Here is a 25,220-nt window from a genome sequence, read left to right as displayed (position 1 = left end):
TACTGCCGCCATCACATCCTCAGAGGAAGCCAAATTCCGAATTGAGAAAATAGATCCTAGAAGAGCCCCTGCAAATATATACAAACAAGTAACATATGCTAGTTGGGGGGAGGGGAAGTGAGGGAGAGAAGTGGATATGGTATCCAATTTCTAATCGGAGCCCACCAATCCAAGCACATGGTAGGATAGGGATGAAGTATCACAACTAGGGAGAGGAGATGATAGAAAAATAAAAGAAAGAAAGCAGTAAAAGTAGGCGAAAAACATCGGATAAGGGACATGAAACCCAGGATAGTTGAGACTCGACTCAAGGAAAACTGAGATTACGCTCAGCAGAGAACCGAGAATAAAAAAGAAAGGGAGAAAACTGGAAAAGGCGAAGGAAGAAGAGGAAGGAAGCTGGGAGGGGGAAATGAACAAAGGAGATGAGAGGGGAGGAAAAGAGGGAGGGGTAAAGGAGAGAGAAACCAAGAAAAACTTGGGAGAAAATAGAGATGAGAGGAAAGAAGAAAGGAATGAAGGAAGGGTGGATGCCTTCGGCACCCAAGCCAAAGGCTAAGGCTGGTGGCAAAAGTTACTGGAATTGTGTTTCATAGAGAGAGTTTTAAAGAGAGAAAAAGAGACTTTTTAGAGAAGTTTGTATTTGTTATTGAAGAAACTATTTCAATCCTCATGATTTATATTCTGGATCATTGTCAATGTTGGTATTCACAGGGTTCTCTTGGCCTCGGCCTAACCATCACCCCGGGACCGCGGTCCACTACGAACTTCTGCATATTCCTCGGAAAAACCTACCGACCTGGGTTTCACCTTTAATATACGATTTTCAGTGCTTATAATCTTATATTAACATGCTATTACTCTTCCTGTTCAATATCTAATTGGTTTATATCAATTTTGTGATATACGCAATAAGCCATTGGCTTAGAGAACTCAAGAAACGAAGACTTGGGGCATAAAACACAAGTCTACTCGCAAACCAAAGCTATTTTTGCTCTATATATATTCACCTTCTTTGGCACCTTTAGTATCTTTTCTTTGTATAACAAATAATGAAACATTCACTGGCATTGCATCTCAATCCTAGCATTTACACTTCAACAACCGAATATCGAACCGTAGAAACAACTCTCTCTCGTGAAACCTTCTTTTAGTTTTCCATTTAGTTGTGTCTATGCCGCAAGAACCAACACTTTAATGGTTCCTTGACTGTTAGCAGTTAACATGGTAGGGCTATCACTCTTCCAACATACAGCACTGATGAAGTACGACCCCGCATCATCATCAGCGTCATCCAAATCAGGCGACCCAAACTTATGCCTAGTCACCGGTTTAGAGATTTCCTGAAAAATTATACCCCGAAATTTTAGTTAATCACTTGGTAACAAAAAGCAGGAATGGGTTAAGTTTGAATGCCACTAACCTTATGATACACGAACACTTCATTTGTTTCGCTGCCACATGCAATGTATTCCCTGTTTACTGTAAGACCTACAAAGTTCTTCTCATTTGTGTGACCTTTGAAAGTACGAACCTTCAAACAGAGATGAAGAGTACAACTTAGTTAATTGATAATTAAGTTTCATAACATGATGTCAACAAGTCAATTCTGTTCTATTTTCTCAATTGGTTTTATAAACCACGTAGATTAGAGCATATAATAACTTGTTAACTATTGAAGTGTACTAAACTGATTTTGCTTCATGGAATAATCACTTACTGGAATATTATCCCTCACATTCCATAACCGCAATGTGCTATCAGTGGATGCAGAGGCAAGCTCATAGTTTGACAAGAACTTTACATAAGAAACAGCTTTCCCATGCCCAGTGAACACATGGAGTGGTTCGCTCGGATTTCTTAAATCATAATAGTGGATGTGATGGTCTGCTGAACCAACCTGGAAAAGGAAGCAGAAGAAGAAGGTTTCAGCTTACAGGACAAATCATATATATGACTCTTACGTGCACCACATACCCCACTCACCACAGGATGGCAAAGCAAAACTTAATAGATGTGTGCATGCACACATTAGTGTATGCACATGCCAGCTGAAGGCATGTTCGTCCAGTGCATTTCTCAGGCACCATATATTACCGCAAATTAAGCGAGAAAAGTACAAGGTTGCTCTCAAATCATTTAAGTACTAAACATGATCAAACAATGATGCAGATAGCGTGCCTTAAAGTTTCTCCAATATAGGCAATGAAAGGTGCATACCGCAATGCAGTTTCCAGATCCTGGATTATACTTGACGGAACATATGTTGGCTTTCATGTCAATATCAATAACGCTAGCTTCCTGCCTTGTGCACCAAAGTTTTAACTGATTTATATACAGGGTATAGAGGACGTGGTTAGTTTATAATGAACCCTTCCTTGAGCATCAAAAAAGGAGAAAGCAAAAGTACGTGTCACTCAAAATTGCTCACTTAAATCCCGACAGTCAGATGGTAAGCTGTGAGCGCAACCTCAAAGCATATAAGAGGGGATCTAATATTGTTTGGCATTGTTATAAAAGACATATTTACTGGTACTTCTAAAAGTTAAAACATAGGAAACAGTTCCACAACCAATATGCATTGTCAAAGGGCACAAGGACACATCAACATTGATGATGTCCTGTATATAGTGCATAAATCGGATACAAGCACACATCAACTATTTTGTTAGCCTAAACCAGCCAAGCCAACCTTAAGACAAGCATAGCAAATATAGCATTTGCCTAAACACGAAAGTCGCAACAATATATATTAGCATACACAATAGCAATTTGCCCCCTAGGGGTGTTCTCAGAAATTTCTTACTAATGATTTTGTAAGTAAAAATGGTGCATATGGTAATAATATTTCATTGCTTTTCCAAAAAGAGACTGCTACTACATTTCCGGTCACGTAAGCATAACAAAATTCTTGGTTTAACATTATAAAGATTTTGAGAGTACCTTACAATCATCACTACCAGATACAAGCCTTGTGGGCTCTGTGCATGAAAAATCAACACTCCAAGCACGTTTTTCATGCTCTTCATATTCCATGATACTCTGTTGAAAAAGTTTAAGCATGAGCAAAAAAACTGAAGGTGATGCAATAAAAGTTCAAATCACGCATGACACATCGTTCAGAACAAGTAACATCATATACCTGCCGAGTATTTACATCCCAAACTGTTACTATTCCCTCATAATCAGTACTGGCTATATGGTTTTTAGTAAACTTGTTCCAGCTCAAGCAACTAAGCTTTGAACGTGTAGGCATCTCCACAACAGGACAGTGCACGTCAGCTGGATCATTCAAAACCTGTTAAAGAAATATCATAAACAATCAATATCAAAATTTTGCAAAGAGCCATATATAGTAGTCAATGAGATGTCAACTGATTGGCTGGCTTCATAATTTGAGTGTGTCTAAGAAACCAACCCCCTCACCAAAGTGTGGACGTTTTAGTTGTCTTGGGTCTATCTTGCAAAATAACGGAGAATTAGATGGAGATCTCAACCATAGAATATGAGCTGGATGGATGAAGTGGAAGAGTGCATCCGGTGTGTTGTGTGATAGTCGTATGCCACTGAAGCTCAAGTGAATATTTTATAGAACGGCAATAAAGCCAATGATGCTTTATGGCACGAAATGTTAGACGGTATACGTGCAAAAAATGAGTGTAGCTGAGATGAGAATGCTTTGTTGGATGTCTGGGCACAAAAGAAAGGATATGATTAAGAATGAGGATTTCCGAGGTAAAATAAGAGTGGCCACAATTGAAGATAAAATGAGAGAAAATCAGTTAAGATGGTTTGGATATGTAAACCTGAAGACTTATAGATGCTCCGGTTAGAAGATGCGACTATGAGATGGAGACCCAGGGCAAAAACGGTAGATGAAGACCTATGAACACTTTTAAAGAGACTATAAAAAAATATATTAAGTACTTGTAACTAACAGAAGACTTGGTGCAAAACCGAGCACAATAACGTTCTAGGATTCATACTGCCGACCCCACTTAGTGGGATAAGGCTTGGTTGTTGTTGTTTTTGTGTCATACCATCAACAAATATTCTTCATACTCCAGATCCAGAAAAAAAAAACATTAATTATGAGAGATTTTTTAAATACCATACATGAATGTTTATGATTTAAGTAATTTTCTTTAAATTGGCTAATTGTTCAATGGTTAATCTAATTCTATTTCTTCAAATATACCAAGTAAAATCAACTTTTGTATTGAATCAAAACTATATTGATATGGTAAGAGGAAGGCATTCAAACAATAAAAAAGATACAGCAATTTGTCTTTGTTGAAAATATCTGAACACCCTTTCTTCTAGTATTTGACATTTTGACTAGACGATGCACTCAAGCAACCAAAAATATCTCAACACCCTTTCTTTTAGAAGTTGACAATACTGACTGTAGGTAGAAAAATAATGTTGCTGGAAGTAATGGTAAAAACAATCTTAAAATCGAAATCATACCGAAGAGAAGTCAAAAACTTTTATGCACCGTGATACTCCGGCAGTAGCAAATAACTCATAATCACAGTCAAATTCAATGCTGCAATGAAAATGAACATATGAGGTTAACAATACCAGTTACAACTTCTCCAGAACATAGTTCATCCATAAGGAATCGAGAGATTTAATTCTGAAAGTTAGACATTATATGCAACGTAACTATCACCTGGATACTATATTGGCTGAGTGAAATAGATCCCCATGCCTAAGTTCAGCAATGACCCTCATTCGACTGTTTCATAGCCAACAAAAAGGAATGGTGATTATAGTTAATAAAATCGTATATCTGACTGTTGACCCAAACAAAAAGTACATTTCTGTAAGGGATCCAATATCTGTGATCATACCTGTAACGTGTTAACGTAGTGAGCACTGTTTGAAAATCAGCAAGACCTGCAGTATAACCTTCTCTTTGTATTACACCTTTGTCCTGTTCTTGCTGGGAATATGGTTGGTTCACCATCTGATGCCGCTTTTGCAGGTAACACTCTTGGAGTTCACCAAACTACAGCCAGGGATGGAATGAGAACAAACCAAGACAACCGTAAAAATGAGGAGGGTAACCTTAAATTCAAGTAAATTGACCAATACGGGAGCTGACACTGAAAAAAAATTCATTCTTCACTCCCTAATGGAATAAAAAAGGTAGGGAGGAGCGCAGTGCGACTATTTTGGAGTGCTAAAAACAATTCCCTAAAAATAAATGTAAACTCAACTAAAGTTGAGAAACCCCATAACCAAAATCCAGTATAAGTATCGATTTCCTGCCAAGTTGACAAAGAGGTATATTAATGCATTTGTAGGGTATAATTGAAGTGGCTTTTGTTGAGGAGCAAATGAAGAAATAGGTTTTGGATGATTGAGAGGGTTGCCTTTATAACCCACCATCTAATGTTAAGCTGTTATAAATAATAGCAAAGATCCCAGGGGTAGTATATTCATTATAAAATGGAAGCACACAAAGTGAAAAATTAGTCTACAATCATTACAGGACTGTCACTGACCTGTGCATGGACCCGCTTTTTTCTGGCTATGGCAAGACCAGTTTGAGTCATATACTGGGAGTCTGATGCATCCTTTCTTGGAAGATTCCAAATTGACATCCCGCCTCGTCCACTAAGTGCACCGGTATTGTTATCTGTAGAGGAATGCCATTGCTTTCTTGCCCCATAAATAGAATCATCCGCTCCAAGCATCCGCAGCTTGACAGAGTATTTGTCCCTGGCACGGTATAACTCCATTCTACGTCTCTCTACTGCACCTATGTCCTCTTTTATAAATTGGAGATGGGTTTGCACCTGCAATATCGAATTGACTTAGTAACAATACCATTTAATTCCATTCAATCAAATATATTTCAAATAACACCAATACGAAGAAACCTCATTAAGCTCGTCAACTTTTTGCTTCCTTAGGCAATTCAAGAAGTCAAGCAGTATTTGCATGTTTCTCTCCGCCTCTTCTTGTTCCATTTTCCTCTTCTTCTCTGCCAGGAGTGCCAACAGGGTGTCTAGCTCCTTGATTGACACTTCACATCCCTATCACAGCACACCACCACATTCAGACAGCAAACGACAATTCATATATTATTTTACTTGACTCGTACAGCCAGACTCACCTGGTGCAATGCCTGGTGAAAATGCTCTACAGGGGATGCATTTTTGGAAATTTGACGAGCTGAGGTCTTCTTCAGAAGCTACAGTACACGTCGTACAACAGTAAGCTGCAGTTCCAAGTATATCATTTTTCATCTTTAAGGAGTGGGAATTTGAGAAGACCTTGTCCAGCAAAAAATTAGGGAACAATTGGTTGGTGCTGAGGAACTGGGCGCAGCAAGGGCAGTCGCTCTTGTTGCTGAGGTGGGTCTTGATGCACATGTAGCAGAAGCTATGACCACATGCTGTGAGGAAGGCGTCCTTTACCACCTGCATACAAATTGGGCATAACAAGTCCCTGTCGACCTCCGCCAGTCCTTTCTCATGCACCGGACAACCCATGTTACCGCTGCCTGGATCTGCCAAATCCCCGACGCTTGACTCCTTTGGTTCTGGTTTCACTGCTGGGACTAGAGCCCCAGTCGAGCACTCATCCATTCTTTCTCTCTAAACCTTTGCTTGAGCTTCAATTAACCACTACTGCTCTTCGGGGACTAGAAATCAAAACTGTTACCTATTTCTTATGTGAACTAAGAAACAAAACGTGTCGATTCAGGTATTATACTCAAAGATGTAGTCATCTGGGGCAATTCTAACATTTATGGCATATGTTACACATTTTACTAAATAATCAAATAGCAAGCACTTCTATGGCACCTTAAGCATGCTTACAAGTTCTAAAATCAAACACCCGGAAAGCGAAAAGGATTTTGAACATATATCCCCCAGTAGCAGTAGGTATTGCAGAGTACCAAAAATATTCAAAACAAAAGCAGGAAATGAAAGAGATGCAAGTGCTTGAAACTTACCAAATGACCAGTGGTGCAACCTGCAAGAATAACGCTAAAGAAGGAATGCCTCTCCTTCCGCCCTTGTCTTCGATATCCAATCAAATTGGCCACACTGCAACTTCAAACAAGTAAACTCAATCAAATCAATGCAAAATTGCAAATTAGCCAAAAATATCAACAATTATTTTAAAATCAACATAAATGGCAAGTTTAATTAGTTGGGGAAAATAGCAAAGCATCAAAACCAAAGTGCTAAAAGGTGCTAGACCACGGCCTAGAGCCTAGGCGTCTAGTGGGGACCTAGGTTTTTATTTAGTGTTAATTAAATTTATTATATAACATATAAATAAATGTCTACTTATACTTAAACAAATACATAATTATATTGAGATAAATATGTAGTAAAATAAAATGACATAAATTATAAAGTACGAAAACATATTGAAAATTAAGACCAAATATATAAAGAGTGTCCATCCAAACATCCAACAAGTATACTATAATTTATTGATAAAATATAAATGAAAGTTATCTAATTTCCATCCATTTTTTATTAATGTAAGAGTCGTGATCTATGCAGTCTAAGCGGGCACCTAGACAACCTTCTTTATTTTCTAAACACTTGAGGAATAATCATGGCGGTGCATCGCCTAGCGCCTATACGGAGCCTGAACGGTGGTTTTTAGATCAGTGATCAAAACCCAAATGAAAGCCAAACAAATATCCAGAATAATATTACACAAAAGAAGAAAACTAAATCAGGTGAGAGCGAGAGAGAGAGAGCTTACAATTTGAGGAGGGAGCACTTGGTTGCAGTGTGAACTCAAAGGAAAAAGAAGTGATCGAAAGAGGGAGAGAGGTTAAATAGGTTCATGAGTTTGGTTGGCAACTGTCAGTGTGTAACACAAAATATAAGAAGTCCACAATCAGCCACGTGTACCTCCAGCTGACATTCTGTTGCCTTTTCGCGGATAGCATGATTTGGGCTTTTTATTGCTGCAACTTCTAGGCCCAGCTGACATTATAGTATTCAATCGGGTTAAATAAACCCGAATTGCAAACCCGGTAGAACTCATTTAAAAACTCCAATCAATTCAATCCACTTAAATGAATAGTAACTGTCCAAATTCATCTTCACCCCTAAATTGAATTGCTTAGTCAATTCATATTAAAATATTATTATTATTATTGTTTTAAAATAATAAAAAATAATTTTATTTTTAATTTCGAATAAGATTTTTAACAAATCTTGTCATGCCACGTGTCATTATTCGAAAGTATAATTTTTGTGGATAGATTTTAATGGAGAATTTTAACCATTTCCATAGCGTCAATGTCATGATTTTTTAAGAGTTTGGTGTGTTTTTGTAATTTTATTTGGTGTGTTTTTTATAAGTTTATTGTGTGCGTTGATGTAATTTTATTTGGTGTGTTTTTTTAAGTTTATTTGGTGTTTTTTTGTAGTTTTATTTTGTTTGAATAAATATGCTCTCAATTTAAATAAAGTACCCAATTTAATAAATAAAAAATTACATAAAGTATTAAAAATAAATACGAAATTACATAATGTACTAAAAATAAATAAGAAATTACATAAAGTACTAAAAATAAATACGAAATTACATAATGTACTAAAAATAAATGCGAGACTACATAAAGTATTAAAAATAAATAAGAAATTACATAAAGTCTTAGTAGCTAGGATATGTGATGCTAGGGTCTTCGTTGTTAGGATCTGTGTAGCTAGGACCCTTCCACTTGTTCCCTTGTTTCTTGCACGCCTCCTTCGCACCACGTTCATATTTTTCGATGTCCAAAAATATTTAGATTTCGGAGACATTCCTTCTATAGGCTTATTCATAGTTTCACGATCTTGTAGAACCATCATTTCTCACACTCTTGGTGCAAAACAAATTCCTGTTTGTGTTTGACATCATGTTGGCGTTAGGCTAACATCATATGGGCCGGTTACTGGGTCAATCCATTCTAGGCTGGGTAGATGGCTGACCTACACCTAACCCAACTGAGCTCCAAGCTACTTGCCAATAAATAAAGACAGATAAAGAGATCAACTTAATGGATAACAATTTTTCAACTGGGTTTTTTTGACCCAGCTGTAGCGTAACTTCAAATTTTAATCACAATCATTCATATTGATCTAATGCTACAAAAATAATGTGTAAATAACATGTGTATTTAATGATGTGCACCAGAAACAATGAACAATAAAACTCAATGAACTTTTTGAAATACTAGTATGCTTATCCTTTAATATAAAAACAATGAACAAAAGATATCCATAACTAACAATAGAATACAAAGTCGACTAAAAATACATAATCTGAGCATATAGCTATAAAAACTAAGAACGTTCCAAAACTTTTTTTTGTCGGAATAAGTTAAAAAAAATTCGGATTAAAAAATTCGAAATTCTTTGAATCTCTAAATCATTCTAATTTTCATTATGATTTTATCGGAAAATATTTGGATTTGGAACTTCTGGGTTTGAATTCGCAGAGTTTTATTGTCAGAATACAAAACACAATTCTAACTTACACCCCTAGCTTGGGTAGACTTGGCTAGTTTATCCCTGTTTGGTATAAGTTGGTTAATTTAATATGTAATAAAACTTAGGATAACTTCTATTTTACTATCATCAAGTTTTGCAAAATTCACCTTTTACTACACTTGCAATTTTCGCTTCACTTTCATACCTAAGATTTGAAATTTTTGCCAATTTCATACTTTAATTAATCATTCCGTTAACTAATGACACGACATTGCATTAACTAATGACATGATGTTTAAACTAATAAAAACTTAATATTTATTTTAATTTATATTCCATGTGACACAAATAGTTGGTCAATTGATGACATCACCAATTAACAAAGCACTTGACAGAAAAATTAACGGAAATATGAAGGTAATAGAAAAATCAAACTTTTTGGAATAAAGTGAAACGAAAAAAATAAAATAAGTGTAATAAAATGCAAATCTTGCAAAAGTTGAGAATAATAAAATAAAAATTATCCTAAAATTAATATATATGATTCCATTTTTGTACAAAATATCATTCATTGTTTTTTAAAACGCATATACTTTGGAGTAATGAGACTTATAATTTTTAAAATGAAGATTTTGGATGCGGTTACTAGCCATGAATATTCTTTGATTGAAACCTTGTTGGTTTTCAATTTTTGATCGAAGCCCTTGAAAATTTTAGAATAACTAAAAGTTTCGTCGGCCAAAACGGACCAATTTGAGAGAAAAACAGAACAAGATACTGTACAACATTGAATATCCTTGCCAAAACGAAGCGTAATAATTTGAGCAGAAAAATGAAGAGAGGCTGTTAAATTCCCTGAAACAGGGAAATGCAGTCTGGTATGGTGTGTTTGTGTTGGTAACTATCCTTGCGTGTGTTGTTTGCAACCTTTAGGTCCGTAATGATGAGAGCCTCGCCTCACCATCTTCTTGCACAAATAGCAATAGTGGTTTTGACATGCCCAGCAGAACATGTGATTGTTATTGCCAATCTGGTCGGAAAAGTTTCTTGTTAGTCGTATTCACAAAACTTCGAAAACATAAAGGATAATTACTATACCATATGCGGGTGTGCTTGTAAACATTATAATTGCTACGTCAAAATTTGAAAAAACAAAAAAACAAAATCAAAAAGAGAGAGAGAGAGAGACATAAGTTTCCTCAATATTTGACTCACCTTGGCATTAAACTGACGACAATTAGGGCACACCTGACCATTCTGAACAAAGAGTTGGGCTTGAATCTGACCCAAAACCTGTCGTGGATTCATCTGTGCTTCCCAGTTCTGAATTTCTTCTTGTGTGAATAGTTCACATGCACCATCTCTTCAATTAAAACAAGTTAATTAGTTATACAGAAAGTAGGTGTGTAAATATTCATGCACGTAGAAATCAACAATAGGAATAGCCTGTAAATACGTTAAATCGATTTAAGCACCTGAAATGATCATATCCGTCAATTTCCTTATCACAGCGATAGCAGAAGTAGTGCCCACAGTTTTCACACACCATCTTGTTGCAGCCCCCAGTTTTGGATATTGCCATCTTACATGATGGGCATTGCTTTGCATCGCGAAGAATTTCCCTCACACTGAGAACCTCATTGATCATCTCAAGTTCTTTGCGCTTTTGATCATCTTTCAATTGAGATGAACTCTGACGTTCCTGCTCAATAAATTCGTTTACAGTTAATTCTTAGTCTATCAAAATGTAATGAAGTTTCTAACATACAATTAAGAAACTAGATGAATATATTTTTCTCTAGCATATCAGCATTGCAGAAAACATGCCTTCAAACCCGAATTTTTATTATGAGTAGAATAATAACCATGTATCTTAGGATAAAAATTGTTCAATATTCTTTTTTCTCTTACGCATAATTAGATTCAAGTTGCAACAATAATCAATTGACAATGGAAAAATCAGATGAGAATAAAAATCATTAGATCCATGCTGAACCAGAAACAAAAACAGAAATTTGTCTGTGTGAATGTTTGAGGAGTCAGAAAGCAGGGTTCTGGACCATTTAACTCAACCATTGCATATTCTCACTCAATGAACTCAGACTACACAGATAAACTTGTATATCTTAAACTATCTGATAAAAAAAGATGGGCAGTGGTATTCACACACCCCTTTTTACCTCTCAGACACCCTTGTTACATTTTGTCCATTGAACTTCAATTCATTTGATCCGACACCCGAAAAATGAGAGGGATGTGTGAGAAGTAAAAATGGATGTGTGGATAGCACCACCCAAAAGGATATAGTATCAACCTTCACAACCATATATATCTTTTACCAAACGTCAGATGATTTTACCACAAAATCCTGCTTTGATGAGGTGATAAACATGACAAAGCAGTTTAAACTTTACCTGCAAGATACGAAGCTTAAGCTCTGGTGTCATACATTCAATACCCACATGCCGCCGCTCCCTGCAAAGTGTGCAAAAGCTAAAGAAGCACTTTACGCATTGGGCATGCTGGTCTTCATCCACTATGCAGGGAGTTTCACATCTTGGGCAGTACATGACATCCGACATTGACTCTAGTGTTTTAGTCAACATTAAGGAATCCCATCGTTCAAACTCTTCATCACCAAGCAATCGTTTTAACAAACCTGGTGGGATCATACTCCCACATTTTGCATCTGGACACTGCAGTTTGTGTATGGTGCCTTCCTTGACATGCATGTCGGAATAAGTCTTCATGCATCCCCCACAGAAGAAATGCCGGCATGGTAGCCTGATAAACTCAGTGCCTAGAAAGATACATTAGTGCGATGAATAAGACCTGAAATTTTCATTTTGAATTGATAATAAACAGATGGCACAGTGATAAACCGCCTACAAAGGATGAATCAATTAAGCTAATTACAAGGGCTTTTGACACGGTAATTACAATCAACTACAAAGTAATTAAAATAAATTAAAAGGCAAAATTGGATACTGATAGATTCATTCTAAGGATGGAATACTCAAGAGATGCATTACAAGGATGTGGTTTAACACAGACACAAGAATACAAGTTTTTAATGTATAAGTTATGCATGTGCAGAAATCAGAAGGAAAAGGACTAGAAAAATATCACAAGTTACCAAAAAGTTAATTTCGATTTGACTTGTGTGATTCATAAAATGTTTTGAACCGTTGATCTTACTGCTAAACTCTAAATGATTTGACTGGAAATCCCTGACATAATTGTTTTAAGAATTATTTGGCTTTGTGCATGCGAACAATGATCATACTAAAGTCAACCAGAATATAAGTTTGCCATATAGCATATGACAAAGAACGTATAGTCCCATCACTATTGATTATTCCCAAACTTGAAGAAAAATTAGTGTAACTTGAAGTGAACTCACTGAATATATGTTTCATATTCCTTGGCACAAAAGGAAAAAAAAGAAAGAGAAAAACACGACAGACCAATTTCATAATAGAAATTACTTCTATATCAAATTCAAAGGAACCTATGTCATGAAAGAATATATTACCTGCATACTCACTGAAACAGATGCAGCACTCGTGCAAATTATTGTGAAAGTTCTCAAGTAGTTTATCATCGTTGTAACTTTTAATAACCGGAATATCAACATCTGGAGAAACACTTCCTGTAACTGCACGTCTATCTACAGCAGCCCTTACACCATAAGGACCAAGAATTATTTCTTTATCAAACCCCAGATAAGAGAGAGAAGAATTTTGTAGCCATTCCACCCATTGGTACATAACCTCCTGTCCTGATTGTTCAGTCCATATTGAATCCAGCATAGAACACAAATTGGAGATTTTACTAGAATCCAGCCACTGAACAGATATTGAAAAATAAGGTGGTAGGTGACTTGGGTATGATTTAGGTAATATACACGTCAATATAATTGGTGGAAGATGCTGGACATTGAAAGGATATGAGAAGTCATCAGGACTGTTGCTTCTGGTCTTATGATCCGACGAATTCAACTTTGTAGTAACAGCAATTTCACCAGGAGTTTCAATGTGTATATGAATCTGCATATGCACAGGTGTCATATGAATTTCTTTCAAATAAATAATTAAAGGAACTCTAAAATCATGGATTATTGCCAAACCTGAAAAGATCGAAGGTCTCTTTGTCTTTCAAAAATGCAAAAATGGTCTCCATAAATGGACTCCATAGCGAGCAACTGCCAAAAACATAATGATGAGAAAAAGTGCCAAAGAAAAAGAGCAATTGCACGCTGAAAAAATTAGAAAAAGTAACATAAAGGAGGCTCGAAATGCTCCTACATGCGAGGACCAGATCATATATCTCACATATAAACAGAGTCACATCCATCATCCTATCATTCATTGTTATGTTTCACTTTCAATTAGCAATTCCTTTTCTCTAGCTTCAGTCCCTCCCTATAATGTTTATGTAGCAAAAAGTTAGGCATATTAAAAAACATGTGAGCACCAAATTATACCGATCTGTCACACCCCGAAACTGAGGGTGACTTATGGGGAGTAAAAATGATGTAGAATTACCAGATCACTTGTACGAGTAAAAATGATAAAGATGAATTGAATCCTAGAAAGTAAAACAATAGAATGATTAAATGTCGGATAACAGTTTTAAGAAAAAAATTAAAAGTAAATGCATATACTTATATAGACCAGCCAAAAGAAATTAAACTGATTTATAATTATGTTTAAAGCTTTCACATCACAAGAGATAGCACTAAAAAGGGTATGCTTAAAACAAATGGCTCACAAACACGAGACAAACACTTTTGACACTCATTGTGACACACTGTTTAAGTCGTTAGATTGAATTAGATTGAATCTTTCAATGGCTAGGCTTGTATCTAGATTATATTTTACTAGTTTGTTTTATTAACAGCAACTAATAAACATAGAAATGAATAAAATGTTTCAAATTTCTTTGATTATTTATACTCTCTTCTCCCTCTTCGCTCTGAATCATACTCGTCTCTCTCCTTCCACCCCTCAAAAACTTCATCTTCTTCTTTCTTGGCATACCGAGTACTGATTCTCAACTATCTTCTTCAATGCCCTTGTAGATTAATTAATTTTCTTTTTTTTTTCTTGACAATTCATTTCAAATCTGGGGACGAGGAATGCATAAAGACACATAAGGTATCCAAATTAAAAGCAAATCATCAATTTTCAAAAAACTTCAAGAGTAAAAGAAATTTATACCAGAACTAAATCGTAACCTGTACTGGGTGCATACATGGAATTAGTACTGAAGGAACTGTTGAATGGTATATAAATGAAAACTTCAAAGCTTGTGTGAGATTAACATTATTTAACTTGAATATTTCTGTCTCCATAGTCCATACAGCATACATTATTTAACTTGAATATTTCTTTGGTTTTTAACTCTTTTCTGGGTTCCAAAAGTTTGTTATGAGATGAATATAAATCCCAACCTTTCAAGATGAAACGAACCTCAAGAATATTTTATTGGTAAGTGAATAATATGTCACCAACAAAGAAGATGCAAAAGCCTGTTACAAATAACCACGATAACATCATAGAGTCAAGAGTTTTCTTTCAGACTGAAGATGCTCTCCAGTAATTTTAAAAGTTCACAGTTATTTGTTTTTAACATTCCCCAATTCTATTTCTGTCACTATTTTTTTGCTCCCTCTGATGTTCCCAATTCTATTTCTTGTTCAAACTTAAAACAATTGAAGGGACTGTATATAATAGAAACTCAGATATGACAAAATGAACCAATGTAATGGTATGGTTTTAACCATACCAAAACTAATACTGATTCAGTTCAAGAAAAGCCAAAGTGACAAATCAAATATAACTATCCAATTATCCATTAAATATTTTTCAAATCTGGAAACAACAACAAAAGCTCTTCCTAGGGAAATTCACTATTTATTCTATTCTTTCTCTGAAATTCACTGTATAAATATTTATATTGTTTGAGACACAAAATTTTTAACTCCGCCTATGTCTTACATGGCCGGTCCCAAGCCCGGATAAAGGAGGAGGGGGAGGGCGTCAGGTAGTCGACAGCCGGCACTCCATGATCACGTCGAATCCTTATGAAAATGAATCCAGAACAAAATAGCGCTAAAGCTAGGGCGTCACCCGTAAGTGGCGCGCTGTGCGGCCCGAGCACAGTGATAAGTGAGCAAGGGTCGCTGTATCTCCATCGGCACCCGGATGCAGTGTTAAATGAGCAAGGGGGCCATAGAAACTTCTTTTCGAACGACTCCACTCAAAGTTGTTTGGGAGCATATGCTCCTATCAACTTTACCCGGGACACACAAAAGAAGTACTTTGATCCTATTAGACGGGGGAGGGTGAAGAAGCTAGGACAGAAGGGTAGAGTTCAAGAGAGCAAAATGCGTTTAGGAACGTGGAATATAGGAACCTTAACGGGAAAATCTATGGAAGTAGTGGAAGTTATGGTGAGGAGAAGGATAAATATTATGTGCCTACAAGAAACTAAGTGGGTTGGTAGTAAGGCAAAGGATCTAGAAAACTCAGGGTTTAAACTTTGGTATTCGGGCACACATAGAACGAGAAACGGTGTTGGCATCATCGTGGACAAGACCTTGGTACAAGATGTTGTAGATGTCAAGAGGGTAGGAGATAGAATCATGGCAATCAAGATTGTAATAGGACAAGAACTTATCAATGTGATTAGTGCGTACGCACCTCAAGTAGGGTTGGATACGAGGTCGAAGGAGAAATTTTGGGAAGATCTTGGAGAGTTGGTGCAAGGAATTGCTCAGACGGAGAAGTTATTTATAGGAGGAGATTTAAATGGACACGTGGGCAGGGAGACAGGCAACTATGGAGGTTTTCATGGTGGCCATGGTTTTGGGGAGAGAAACGAGGATGGGGAAGCTATCTTGGATTTTGCAATGGCATTTGATCTCTTCTTAGCCAACACCTTCTTTAAGAAGAGAGAAGAACATGTGATCACCTACAAGAGTGGGTCGTCAAAAACACAAATAGATTTTCTTCTAATGAGGAAAGGGGATCGTATAACTTGTAAGGATTGCAAAGTTATACCAGGAGAGAGCGTGGCTAATCAACATCGCTTGTTGGTGATGGATGTACATATCAAAAGAGTGAGACAAAAGAACAAGACTTGGAAGTGCCCAAGGACTAGATGGTGGAATCTAAAAGAAGAAAAACAAGCCATTTTCAAAGAGAAAGTAATCACCCAGTGTGTGTGGGATAGAGAGGGGGAAGCTAGCCAAATGTGGGATTCCATGGCTAGTTGTATCCGAAAAGTAGCAAAAGAGGTATTAGGAGAGTCCAAGGGCTTTGCCCCACACCAAAAGGAATCTTGGTGGTGGAATGAGGAGGTACAAACAAAGGTGAAGGCTAAGAAGGAATGTTGTAAAGCCTTATACAAGGATAGGACTGATGAAAATGGTGAAAGGTATAGAAAAGCGAAGCAAGAGGCGAAGAAAGCTGTGAGAGAAGCTAAGTTAGCGGCTTACGACGATATGTATAAACGACTAGATACCAAAGAAGGAGAGTTGGATATCTATAAACTAGCTAGAGCAAGGGAAAAGAAGACAAGGGACCTAAACCAAGTGAGGTGCATCAAGGATGAGGATGGAAAAGTTCTTGCTACAGAGAATGCGGTTAAAGACAGATGGAGAGGTTATTTTCATAATCTTTTCAATGAAGGACATGAAAGGAGTGCTTCTTTAGGGGAGTTGAGTAACTCAGAAGAGTGTAGAAACTACTCTTTTTATCGTCGAATCCGGAAGGAAGAAGTGGTTGTAGCTTTGAAGAAGATGAAGCAAAGAAAAGCAATAGGCCCAGACGAGATACCAATCGAAGTGTGGAAAGTTTTGGGAGAGACAGGTATAACATGGCTCACTGACCTTTTCAATAGGATTTTGAAAACGAAGAAGATGCCAAATGAGTGGCGAACAAGCACTTTAGTGCCTATCTACAAGAATAAGGGCGACGTACAAAATTGCATGAACTATAGGGGTATTAAGCTAATGAGTCATACAATGAAGCTTTGGGAGAGAGTCATTGAGCATAGATTGAGGCAAGAGACACGGGTTTCGGACAACCAATTCGGGTTCATGCCAGGGCGCTCAACCATGGAGGCAATCTATCTCTTACGAAGATTGATGGAAAGATATAGAGATGGGAAAAAGGATTTACACATGGTCTTTATAGATTTGGAGAAAGCGTACGATAGGGTCCCAAGAGACATTCTTTGGAGGATTTTAGAGAAGAAAGGAGTACGAGTAGCATATATCCAAGCTATAAAGGATATGTATGAAGGAGCAAAGACTGCCGTAAGAACTCATGAAGGACAAACTGAAAGCTTTCCCATAACTGTAGGATTACATCAAGGCTCATCCTTAAGTCCTTACCTTTTTGCGTTGGTAATGGATGAGTTAACAGGACATATTCAAGATGATATTCCTTGGTGTATGCTTTTCGCAGACGATATAGTGTTGATAGATGAAACTCAGGAAGGGTTAAATGCAAAGCTTAACCTTTGGAAAGAAGTGTTGGAATCTAAAGGTCTTCGCCTAAGCCGATCAAAGACAGAATATATGGAGTGCAAGTTCAGTGCAAATGGAGGCCAAAACGAGTTAGGGGTGAGGATCGGTGATCAAGAAATACCAAAGAGCGATCGTTTTCGTTACCTAGGATCTATCTTGCAAAAGAACGGAGAATTAGATGGAGATCTCAACCATAGAATACAAGCTGGATGGATGAAGTGGAAGAGTGCATCCGGCGTGTTGTGTGACCGCCGTATGCCACTGAAGCTCAAGGGAAAATTTTATAGGACGGCAATAAGGCCGGCGATGCTGTATGGCACAGAATGTTGGGCGGTGAAGCATCAACACGTACACAAAATGGGTGTAGCGGAGATGAGGATGCTTCGTTGGATGTGTGGGCACACGAGAAAGGATAAGATTAGGAATGAGGATATCCGGGGTAAAGTAGGAGTAGCCGAAATTGAAGGAAAGATGAGAGAAAATCGGTTACGGTGGTTTGGACATGTGCAAAGAAGGCCTACTGACGCTCCGATTAGAAGATGCGACTATGGGACAGAGGTTCAGGGCCGAAGGGGTAGAGGAAGACCTAAGAAAACTTTGGAAGAGACTCTAAGAAAAGACTTAGAGTACTTGGATTTAACGAAGGACATGACACAGGACCGAGCACAATGGCGTTCTAAGATTCATGTAGCCGATCCCACTCAGTGACTTGGATTTTCCAAGTCTCCAACCGAGAAGTTTTCCTCACTCAGGAAATTAAGGGAACACTACCTCAACCTACATGCTCCACTCACAAAGCTCCAACAAAAGAAAATTCAAAGAACTTAGAGAAGAAGGCTTTGGTGTATTTAACACAATACGTTGAAATGAAGGAAAGCTTATTTATTGATATCCCCGATAAGCTACAAATATGTACATATACATGAGTCAAAATAAACAAACAAGAGAGAGCCTTCACAAAGGTTGCTTAGGAGAAGTCGCAGCAGTCGGTAGAGCCCCAGAAAGAGAAGGCACCGGAGGGGGATCATTCGGAGCCTCAGTACTGGACAGAACCCTAGAAGGAGGAGGCATCAGAGGTTGATCATTTGGAGCTTCATTACGCGGTACAGCCCCAGAAGACGAAGGCAATAAATGCCTTTGGAACAAACCCACAAATCTCTGATGATCAAGTAAAACCTGACCATCAGATTCCTTCATCTGGTCCAGCTTCCTCTTCATGTTTGTAGCATAGTCATGTGCGAGACGGTGCAACTGTTTATTCTCATGCTTGAGCCCTCTAATCTCCTGTTTGAGACTCATCACTTCAGCCGCCAAGGATTCAACTTGGCGGGTTCGAGCAAATAGGCGTTGGGCCATATTAGACACAGAACCTGCACACTGAACACTGAGAGCCAGAGAATCCTTAACAGCTAACTCATCAGATCGTTTGGAAAGTAGTCTGTTATCTTTGGGAGTGAGAAGGTTCCTGGCCACCACCGCAGCGGTCATATCATTCTTCATAACGGAATCCCCAACGGTAAGAGGACCAGTAGGGGAGACGAAGGATGGGCGCCATATGTTGTCTGGAGAAGGCGGGGCTGCCTCTTCAACAAGGTTCAAGTCAAAACGACGGTCGGAGGGGCCAGACATTTTCAAAGGTGTTGAAGAGAGAAGAGGTCGAACAAATCAAGATCTTAGAAGTGTAAGAATGGAGCTTCTACTGGGGGAGATTCAAGTGTGCTTTGGAACTTAATGCCAACCCCTATAAAAATCTGCACTCGACGGAGCTTCAGAAATCGAAGAGGCGCCTGCTCAGAAATCGAAGAGGCGTTTGCTTTCTCAAAAGCTGGGCTGCTCAGAGACCACGAGGGTCGATCTCAGAAATCGAAGAGGCGTCTGCTTTCTCAAAAGTTGGGCTGCTCAAAGACCACGAAGGCCGATCTCAGAAATCGAAGAGGCGCTTGCTTTCTCAAAAGTTGGGCTGCTCAGAGACCACGAGGGCCGATCTCAGAAATCGAAAAGGCACCTACTTTTCCAGCCTTGGCAGCACCTGTCACACGCACACTCAGCTTTGCGGAAATTATGGGCATTCTGTCGAAGACTTCTGGTGAAGTAGAAAGCACATGAGTCTTACTGTTCAATCACCCACTTCCCACACGCAATAGTAGCTCATGTGTATCACAGATAACTTTGCCAAAGTTCTCTGCCAAAGTTGAGCACGTGAAGCTTGCAGCTTCCACTACATCGCTCTGACCAAGACGGGTCAAAGAATAGCAAAGAAACAGCACTAACAAAGTTTAGACACATAAATTTTGAAGGTCTAGCTACCCCATATTATTACCCACAAGGGTAAAGGAACAGTATCACTGCTGGATAATTGGAAAGTCCCTGTGTGTCAACCTCTGTGTTTCGTGGCAAGGTAGACTAGCAAACATGCCCAACCTTTACTCACATTCGAGAAAACACTCCCAACAAGATTGCTTGCTCCAAAATCGAAGAGGCACCGTCCTCCGAATCTCGAGAGCCAGACTCCCAACATGACTACTTTCTCAAAAATCGAAGAGAGGGTAAAGGAACAGTACCATTGCTGGATAATTGGAAAGTCCCTGTGTGTCAACCTCTGTGCTTCGTGGCAAGGTAGACTAGCAAACATGCCCAACCTTTACTCACATTCGAGAAAACACTCCCAACAAGATTGCTTGCTCCAAAATCGAAGAGGCACCGCCCTCCGAATCTCGAGAGCCAGACTCCCAACATGATTACCTTCTCAAAAATCGAAGAGACACCGCTCTCCGAATCTCGAGAGCCAGACCCCCAGCAGGATTGCTTTCTCAAAAATCGAAGAGACATCGTTCTCCGAATCTCGAGAGCCAGATCCCTGATAGGATTGCTTGTTCGAAAACCGAAGAGGCAACACTTTCCCAACTACAAGAGCCGGATCTCCTTGGATAAAGCTGTCTGTAATCTTCACACGCAACATCAGCTTTCCACATACCACAGACCACTTTTTCAAAGTGCTCTGACAGGGTAAAGGAATAGCATTACTACTTGTTGTTAAGGAGACTCCTATATATGTCAACCTCCATCCCCAACGGACAGACAGACCTGCAAAAATGCTCAACCCTTCCTCATATATGAGAGGGCACTCTCAACGAAGCCTTTCGAAATATTCAGCTTTCTTTCCCCCCGATAATACCTCTGCAAACAAGTTATACTAGAGCAAGAATATCTCATATCATCAGGGTTAAAAGCAAGAGTATCCCATATCATGCTTTTTCCCTGTCTTTTCCTTTGGCCTTGTTCTTACCTGCAAGACAAGGAGAAAGAGAGCAATCAGTCAGCACTTGGAATCAAGCTTCCAGCCAGGAACTGACTGCCTGGAACTTACTTACCTGGCATTGCTCTCGAGTACTCATCTTCAACATCTTATGCTTCCAGGGAAGATACCGCATCTGCCTGAGGAACAGATAGGGCAAGTGAGAAGGATACAAGGAAGCATGTGGAGACAAGCGTAACAGCACACGTGCCGATACATCCATTACTCTGTCAAAGCAAAAGTATCCCATATCAGTAGGGTCGAACGTACTCTAGATTTGATGGACTTGTTTTGACCCTCAAATTCTTCAGTCGGCCTTATACTCTGGAGGAAACCAGAAAACCCTCCAGCTCAGTTCAAGAATAAGCCTGTGGAAAGTTACTTCTTCAAAAGCAAAAGTATCCCATATCATCTCTTCTCATTTTTCTTCTCTTTATCCTTCATGCTGCCTGCAAGATAGGGAGAATGTGAACAATCAGCCGGAGCTCTGATTGCTTACCTTGTCTGTCACCTCTTTCAGCAAATCCCCTAGCTCGGCAACTTGAGGGACTCCTACTACATGGTTTGTATCGCGCTTGACCAAGCCTGAAACTACAAGTAAGCTTCAAGTGAAATTGATACATTACCTTGTGCATCTCCACCAGTTAAAGATACCACCCCTGGATGGAGGAAGAGTACTTCCAGAGAAGATGCCACATCTACCTGTGAGACAGATAAGGCAAGTCAAGACGATACCACATTCCGATACTTAGAAGTTTCGTGATTACGAGATCATTCTCCCACAATATTTCCTAATGTCATTTGTACTAAATCATTCACCTGTACTCACTAAAGGAAAGCTTGAACCTATGTACTTGTGTAAACCCTTCACAATTAATGAGAACTCCTCTATTCCGTGGACGTAGCCAATCTGGGTGAACCACGTACATCTTGTGTTTGCTTTCCTATCTATATCCATTTATATACTTATCCACACTAATGATCGGAGCAATCTAGCGAAGATCACAAAAAGCGACCGTTTTCGCTACCTAGGATATATCGTGCAAGAGAACGGAGAATTAGAGAGATCTCAACCATAGAATAGAAGTTGGATAGATGAAGTGTAAGAGTGCATCCGGCGGGTTGTGTAACCGTCGTAGGCCACTGAAGCTCAAGGGAAAATTTTATAGGACGGCAATAAGGCCAGCGATGTTGTATGGCACAGAATGTTGGGCGGTGAAGCATCAACACGTACACAAAATGGGTGTGGCGGAGACGAGGATGCTTCGTGGGATGTGTGGGCACACAAGAAATGATAAGATTGGAAATGAGGATATTCGAGGTAAAGTAGGAGTGGCCGAAATTGAAGGAAAGATGAGAGAAAATCGGTTCCGGTGATTTGGACATGTGCAAAGAAGGCCTACTGATGCTCCGGTTCGAAGATGTGACTACGGGACAGAGGTTCAGGGCCAAAGGGGTAGAGGAAGACCTAGGAAAACTTTGGAAGAGACTCTAAGAAAAGACTTAGAGTACTTGGTTCTAACGGAGGACATGACACAAAACCGAGCGCAATGGCGTTCTAGGATTCATATAGCCGACCCCACTTAGTGGGAAAAGGCTTTGTTGTTGTTGTTGTTGTTGTTGTTTGAGACACAAGAAAAACTAAAGTGCTTCCATAGTCAATTTTCCTGAATAATTTTATTTATATTGTTTGAGACACAAGAAAAACTAAAGTGCTTCCATAGTCAATTTTCCTGAATAATTTTCCATCCCCATTGATTTGATTTTTCATAAACCCAGGTAGATAAAACCAAAACACTTGCCCTGTACAACCTTTGTCCAGAAATGTCAAGACTAGCATGCTTTGCAAATAACTATGACTTGTGACTCGAAGAGAGGGGTGATAAGAGTAAGCAGGAAATCAAATTGCTCAGATTTTACTTTAAGAAAACAAGCAATGATGCAGAGATAAATACTACATCAGGTATCATCTAATAGACTAATATCCAACTAATGTGTGAGTCTTATTTGATACCAACAGCACGGTGGCACCGGCGAAATTCTCATGATTTCAGCACAGTACAGCTAAATAAGTAAGCCTGAATTGAAATCCAAGCTACAATAACTAAATTATACTTAAAAATGGTGGCAACAATTAAAGCTAGCATCAACGAGAAAGTAAAAAAACTTGAAGGTCTCATATTACCTCATCCTCCTGAGCCTGATCATTGATCCTTATCTGCTCGTCCGACAACTCGGGCTCTTGGACACCCAGCTGCAACTCTTCCAATCTACTCACCACATCATAATCATCATCCTCACGAGATTTTCTGGAATCCGACACCCCAACGTCTTCCCCCGCAACACCAACACCAATAGCGATTCTCTCTTTTTCTTCTTCTTCTTCCTTTTCTTCATGTTCTTCTTGCTGCCCAGTTGCTGTCTCGACAATACGCCCAGACCCCACTTGATCGTTGGAAGAACCCACCTCAGATTTCTTCACAAACTGCTGTTTGACCAGCGGGCCACGCCGATTCCGTGAAACCCAATTAGGATTTCTAGGCTTCTTTGGGTTTGGGATAAAATTTGGGGGTTTGGAGTAGCTTGTGGAGGCGGTGCGTTCAACCCTCTCTGGCTGAGAAGAGGAGGAAGGAAGTGAAGGTGAGTCGGGACCGTTGGGAGGTCGGAGTTTTTGTTTTCCACCTCCTCCTCTGTCCTTTCCCATGGCGGATTCGCAATTAGTCTACCGGGGTCGAGGAAGAGAGAAACAGAAAGAGGGGCGGCTGAGGTGTCGTGGGAAAAACGGAGACTGAGGTGTGGGTTTCTGTGCTTTCTTTATATGGAAGGGGAGGGAGACTCAGGAGATATTTCAGAGTGCTAAACAAGGACACGTAACTGTTTACCAAAAAAAAACAAGGACAACTAGTAATAGCATCCTCTCCGAATCCTCTTTTGGGGTGTTTGAATCCGTTTTTACACTATCGGCCCGAGTGATAGAGGCCGTTGAATGATAAAGTGGTTGAAAAAATTTTGTATTATTATTGAAAAATAATATTGTGATTTTAATCATGGTATTATCTTTAGTAATATATTAAATTATTTGAACATAACATTACTCTAAATCCGGGATATGCACAGCATCAGATAATGAAGCATGCATGATGAGATATTATCTATATGAATTTGAGGTTCAAGATGCATGCGGCAGTTTTGGTAAAAGATGATGAGAGCCTAGGAAAGCTAGGTTTTTGGTGATGATGTGGTGATGCGATAAGCCTAGGATTTGATAGTGATGGAGTTATGATAAGAAGCCTAGATAGGCTAGGTCTTTGGTCATGATGGGATAAACCTAGATAGGTTTTTATTTGAAAAGTTAGCCACACGGATCATATTTCATTCTGCAAGTTAGAGTTGCAGTTGGACTCCACAATTATCTAGCCGTGTCAAGCAAATATCAATCCTATAAATACGAGGCGCTGTGCAATGTAAAAAGCCATTCCAACTCAACACATAAACTGCCCTGCGCAAACCCACGCTCTATGCGAAACCTCTCAAACATCTTGAGATTTTTTATTTTCTTTTTCGCCAACACATCTTCAGTTTGGATAAACAGCACTGTGAAGGCAACCAGCGAACATCTTCAGTTTGGATAAACAATACTGTTGCCGTAGAATCAGCCGACCACGGAGCACCTTCAATTTAGATAAACAGCATTGCGTTGAGGCCGACTGGTTATCTATCCAAGTCTCGGTCGAGAAGGATTTTTGAATCCTTAATGGTAGAGGTCATCTCATTAACCTTTTCCGCGAAGTGAGGTGTTACAAATTACTACATTCGACACATTGAAAGCCGAATTTGATATTGAACTTCGCAGAACTAGCAGCTTTGTCTTCAGGCTCTAGAACTCGAAGGCCAAGAGTGTTCATTCCTCAGCCGCAGCCGC

The 25,220-nt window shown here is 38.9% G+C and overlaps 2 protein-coding genes across 11 annotated transcripts; both read right to left on the bottom strand.

The window, feature by feature from the left end:
• Positions 1-969: 969 nt before the first annotated feature.
• LOC103428175 (E3 ubiquitin-protein ligase COP1-like) lies at positions 970-7,879 on the bottom strand. 10 transcript variants are annotated; one of them, XM_029104480.2, is made up of 15 exons: positions 7,744-7,879; positions 6,974-7,073; positions 6,288-6,694; positions 6,128-6,205; positions 5,892-6,047; positions 5,514-5,807; positions 4,857-5,014; positions 4,676-4,741; positions 4,471-4,549; positions 3,143-3,298; positions 2,944-3,042; positions 2,221-2,325; positions 1,721-1,900; positions 1,424-1,534; positions 970-1,343 (listed from the first exon to the last, which is right to left on the bottom strand). In XM_029104480.2, the coding sequence occupies exons 3-15, from the start codon at positions 6,600-6,602 to the stop codon at positions 1,173-1,175; spliced, it is 1,968 nt and encodes a 655-aa protein (XP_028960313.1). In that variant the 5' UTR covers positions 6,603-6,694; positions 6,974-7,073; positions 7,744-7,879; the 3' UTR covers positions 970-1,172. The 10 variants fall into 10 exon arrangements, with proteins under 10 accessions (XP_028960313.1, XP_070680066.1, XP_028960315.1 ...); XM_070823965.1 differs by having other exon boundaries at positions 6,288-6,684; XM_029104482.2 differs by having other exon boundaries at positions 6,288-6,658.
• A 2,314-nt stretch (positions 7,880-10,193) lies between these two features.
• On the bottom strand, positions 10,194-24,404 carry LOC103409492 (uncharacterized). Its single transcript, XM_029104477.2, has 7 exons — positions 23,484-24,404; positions 13,594-13,668; positions 13,000-13,513; positions 11,879-12,264; positions 10,940-11,166; positions 10,680-10,827; positions 10,194-10,494 (listed from the first exon to the last, which is right to left on the bottom strand). Exons 1-7 carry the CDS (start codon positions 24,000-24,002, stop codon positions 10,366-10,368), a joined length of 1,998 nt encoding a protein of 665 aa, XP_028960310.2. The 5' UTR covers positions 24,003-24,404; the 3' UTR covers positions 10,194-10,365.
• Between the last annotated feature and the right edge of the window lie 816 nt (positions 24,405-25,220).

The sequence above is a fragment of the Malus domestica genome, chromosome 06 (assembly GCF_042453785.1).
Source record: "Malus domestica chromosome 06, GDT2T_hap1".
NCBI lineage: Eukaryota > Viridiplantae > Streptophyta > Magnoliopsida > Rosales > Rosaceae > Malus > Malus domestica.
Note: the sequence above shows the minus strand (reverse complement) of the source record. Positions and strands in the feature narration are given on the sequence as shown.

What these genes read in the sequence shown, in the direction of transcription:
- LOC103428175 (XM_029104480.2), bottom strand. Translation starts at nt 6,602, where the DNA reads ATGGATGAGTGCTCGACTGGGGCTCTAGTCCCAGCAGTGAAACCAGAA. An exon ending in CTAATTTTTTGCTGGACAAG is followed by an intron (nt 6,206 to 6,287) that starts GTCTTCTCAAAT and finishes CGTGTACTGTAG; the next exon opens with CTTCTGAAGAAGACCTCAGC. An exon ending in ACTACGTTAACACGTTACAG is followed by an intron (nt 4,742 to 4,856) that starts GTATGATCACAG and finishes GCTATGAAACAG; the next exon opens with TCGAATGAGGGTCATTGCTG.
- LOC103409492 (XM_029104477.2), bottom strand. Translation starts at nt 24,002, where the DNA reads ATGGGAAAGGACAGAGGAGGAGGTGGAAAACAAAAACTCCGACCTCCC. An exon ending in GAGACCTTCGATCTTTTCAG is followed by an intron (nt 13,514 to 13,593) that starts GTTTGGCAATAA and finishes GTGCATATGCAG; the next exon opens with ATTCATATACACATTGAAAC. An exon ending in GTCGTCAGTTTAATGCCAAG is followed by an intron (nt 10,495 to 10,679) that starts GTGAGTCAAATA and finishes TTTTCCGACCAG; the next exon opens with ATTGGCAATAACAATCACAT.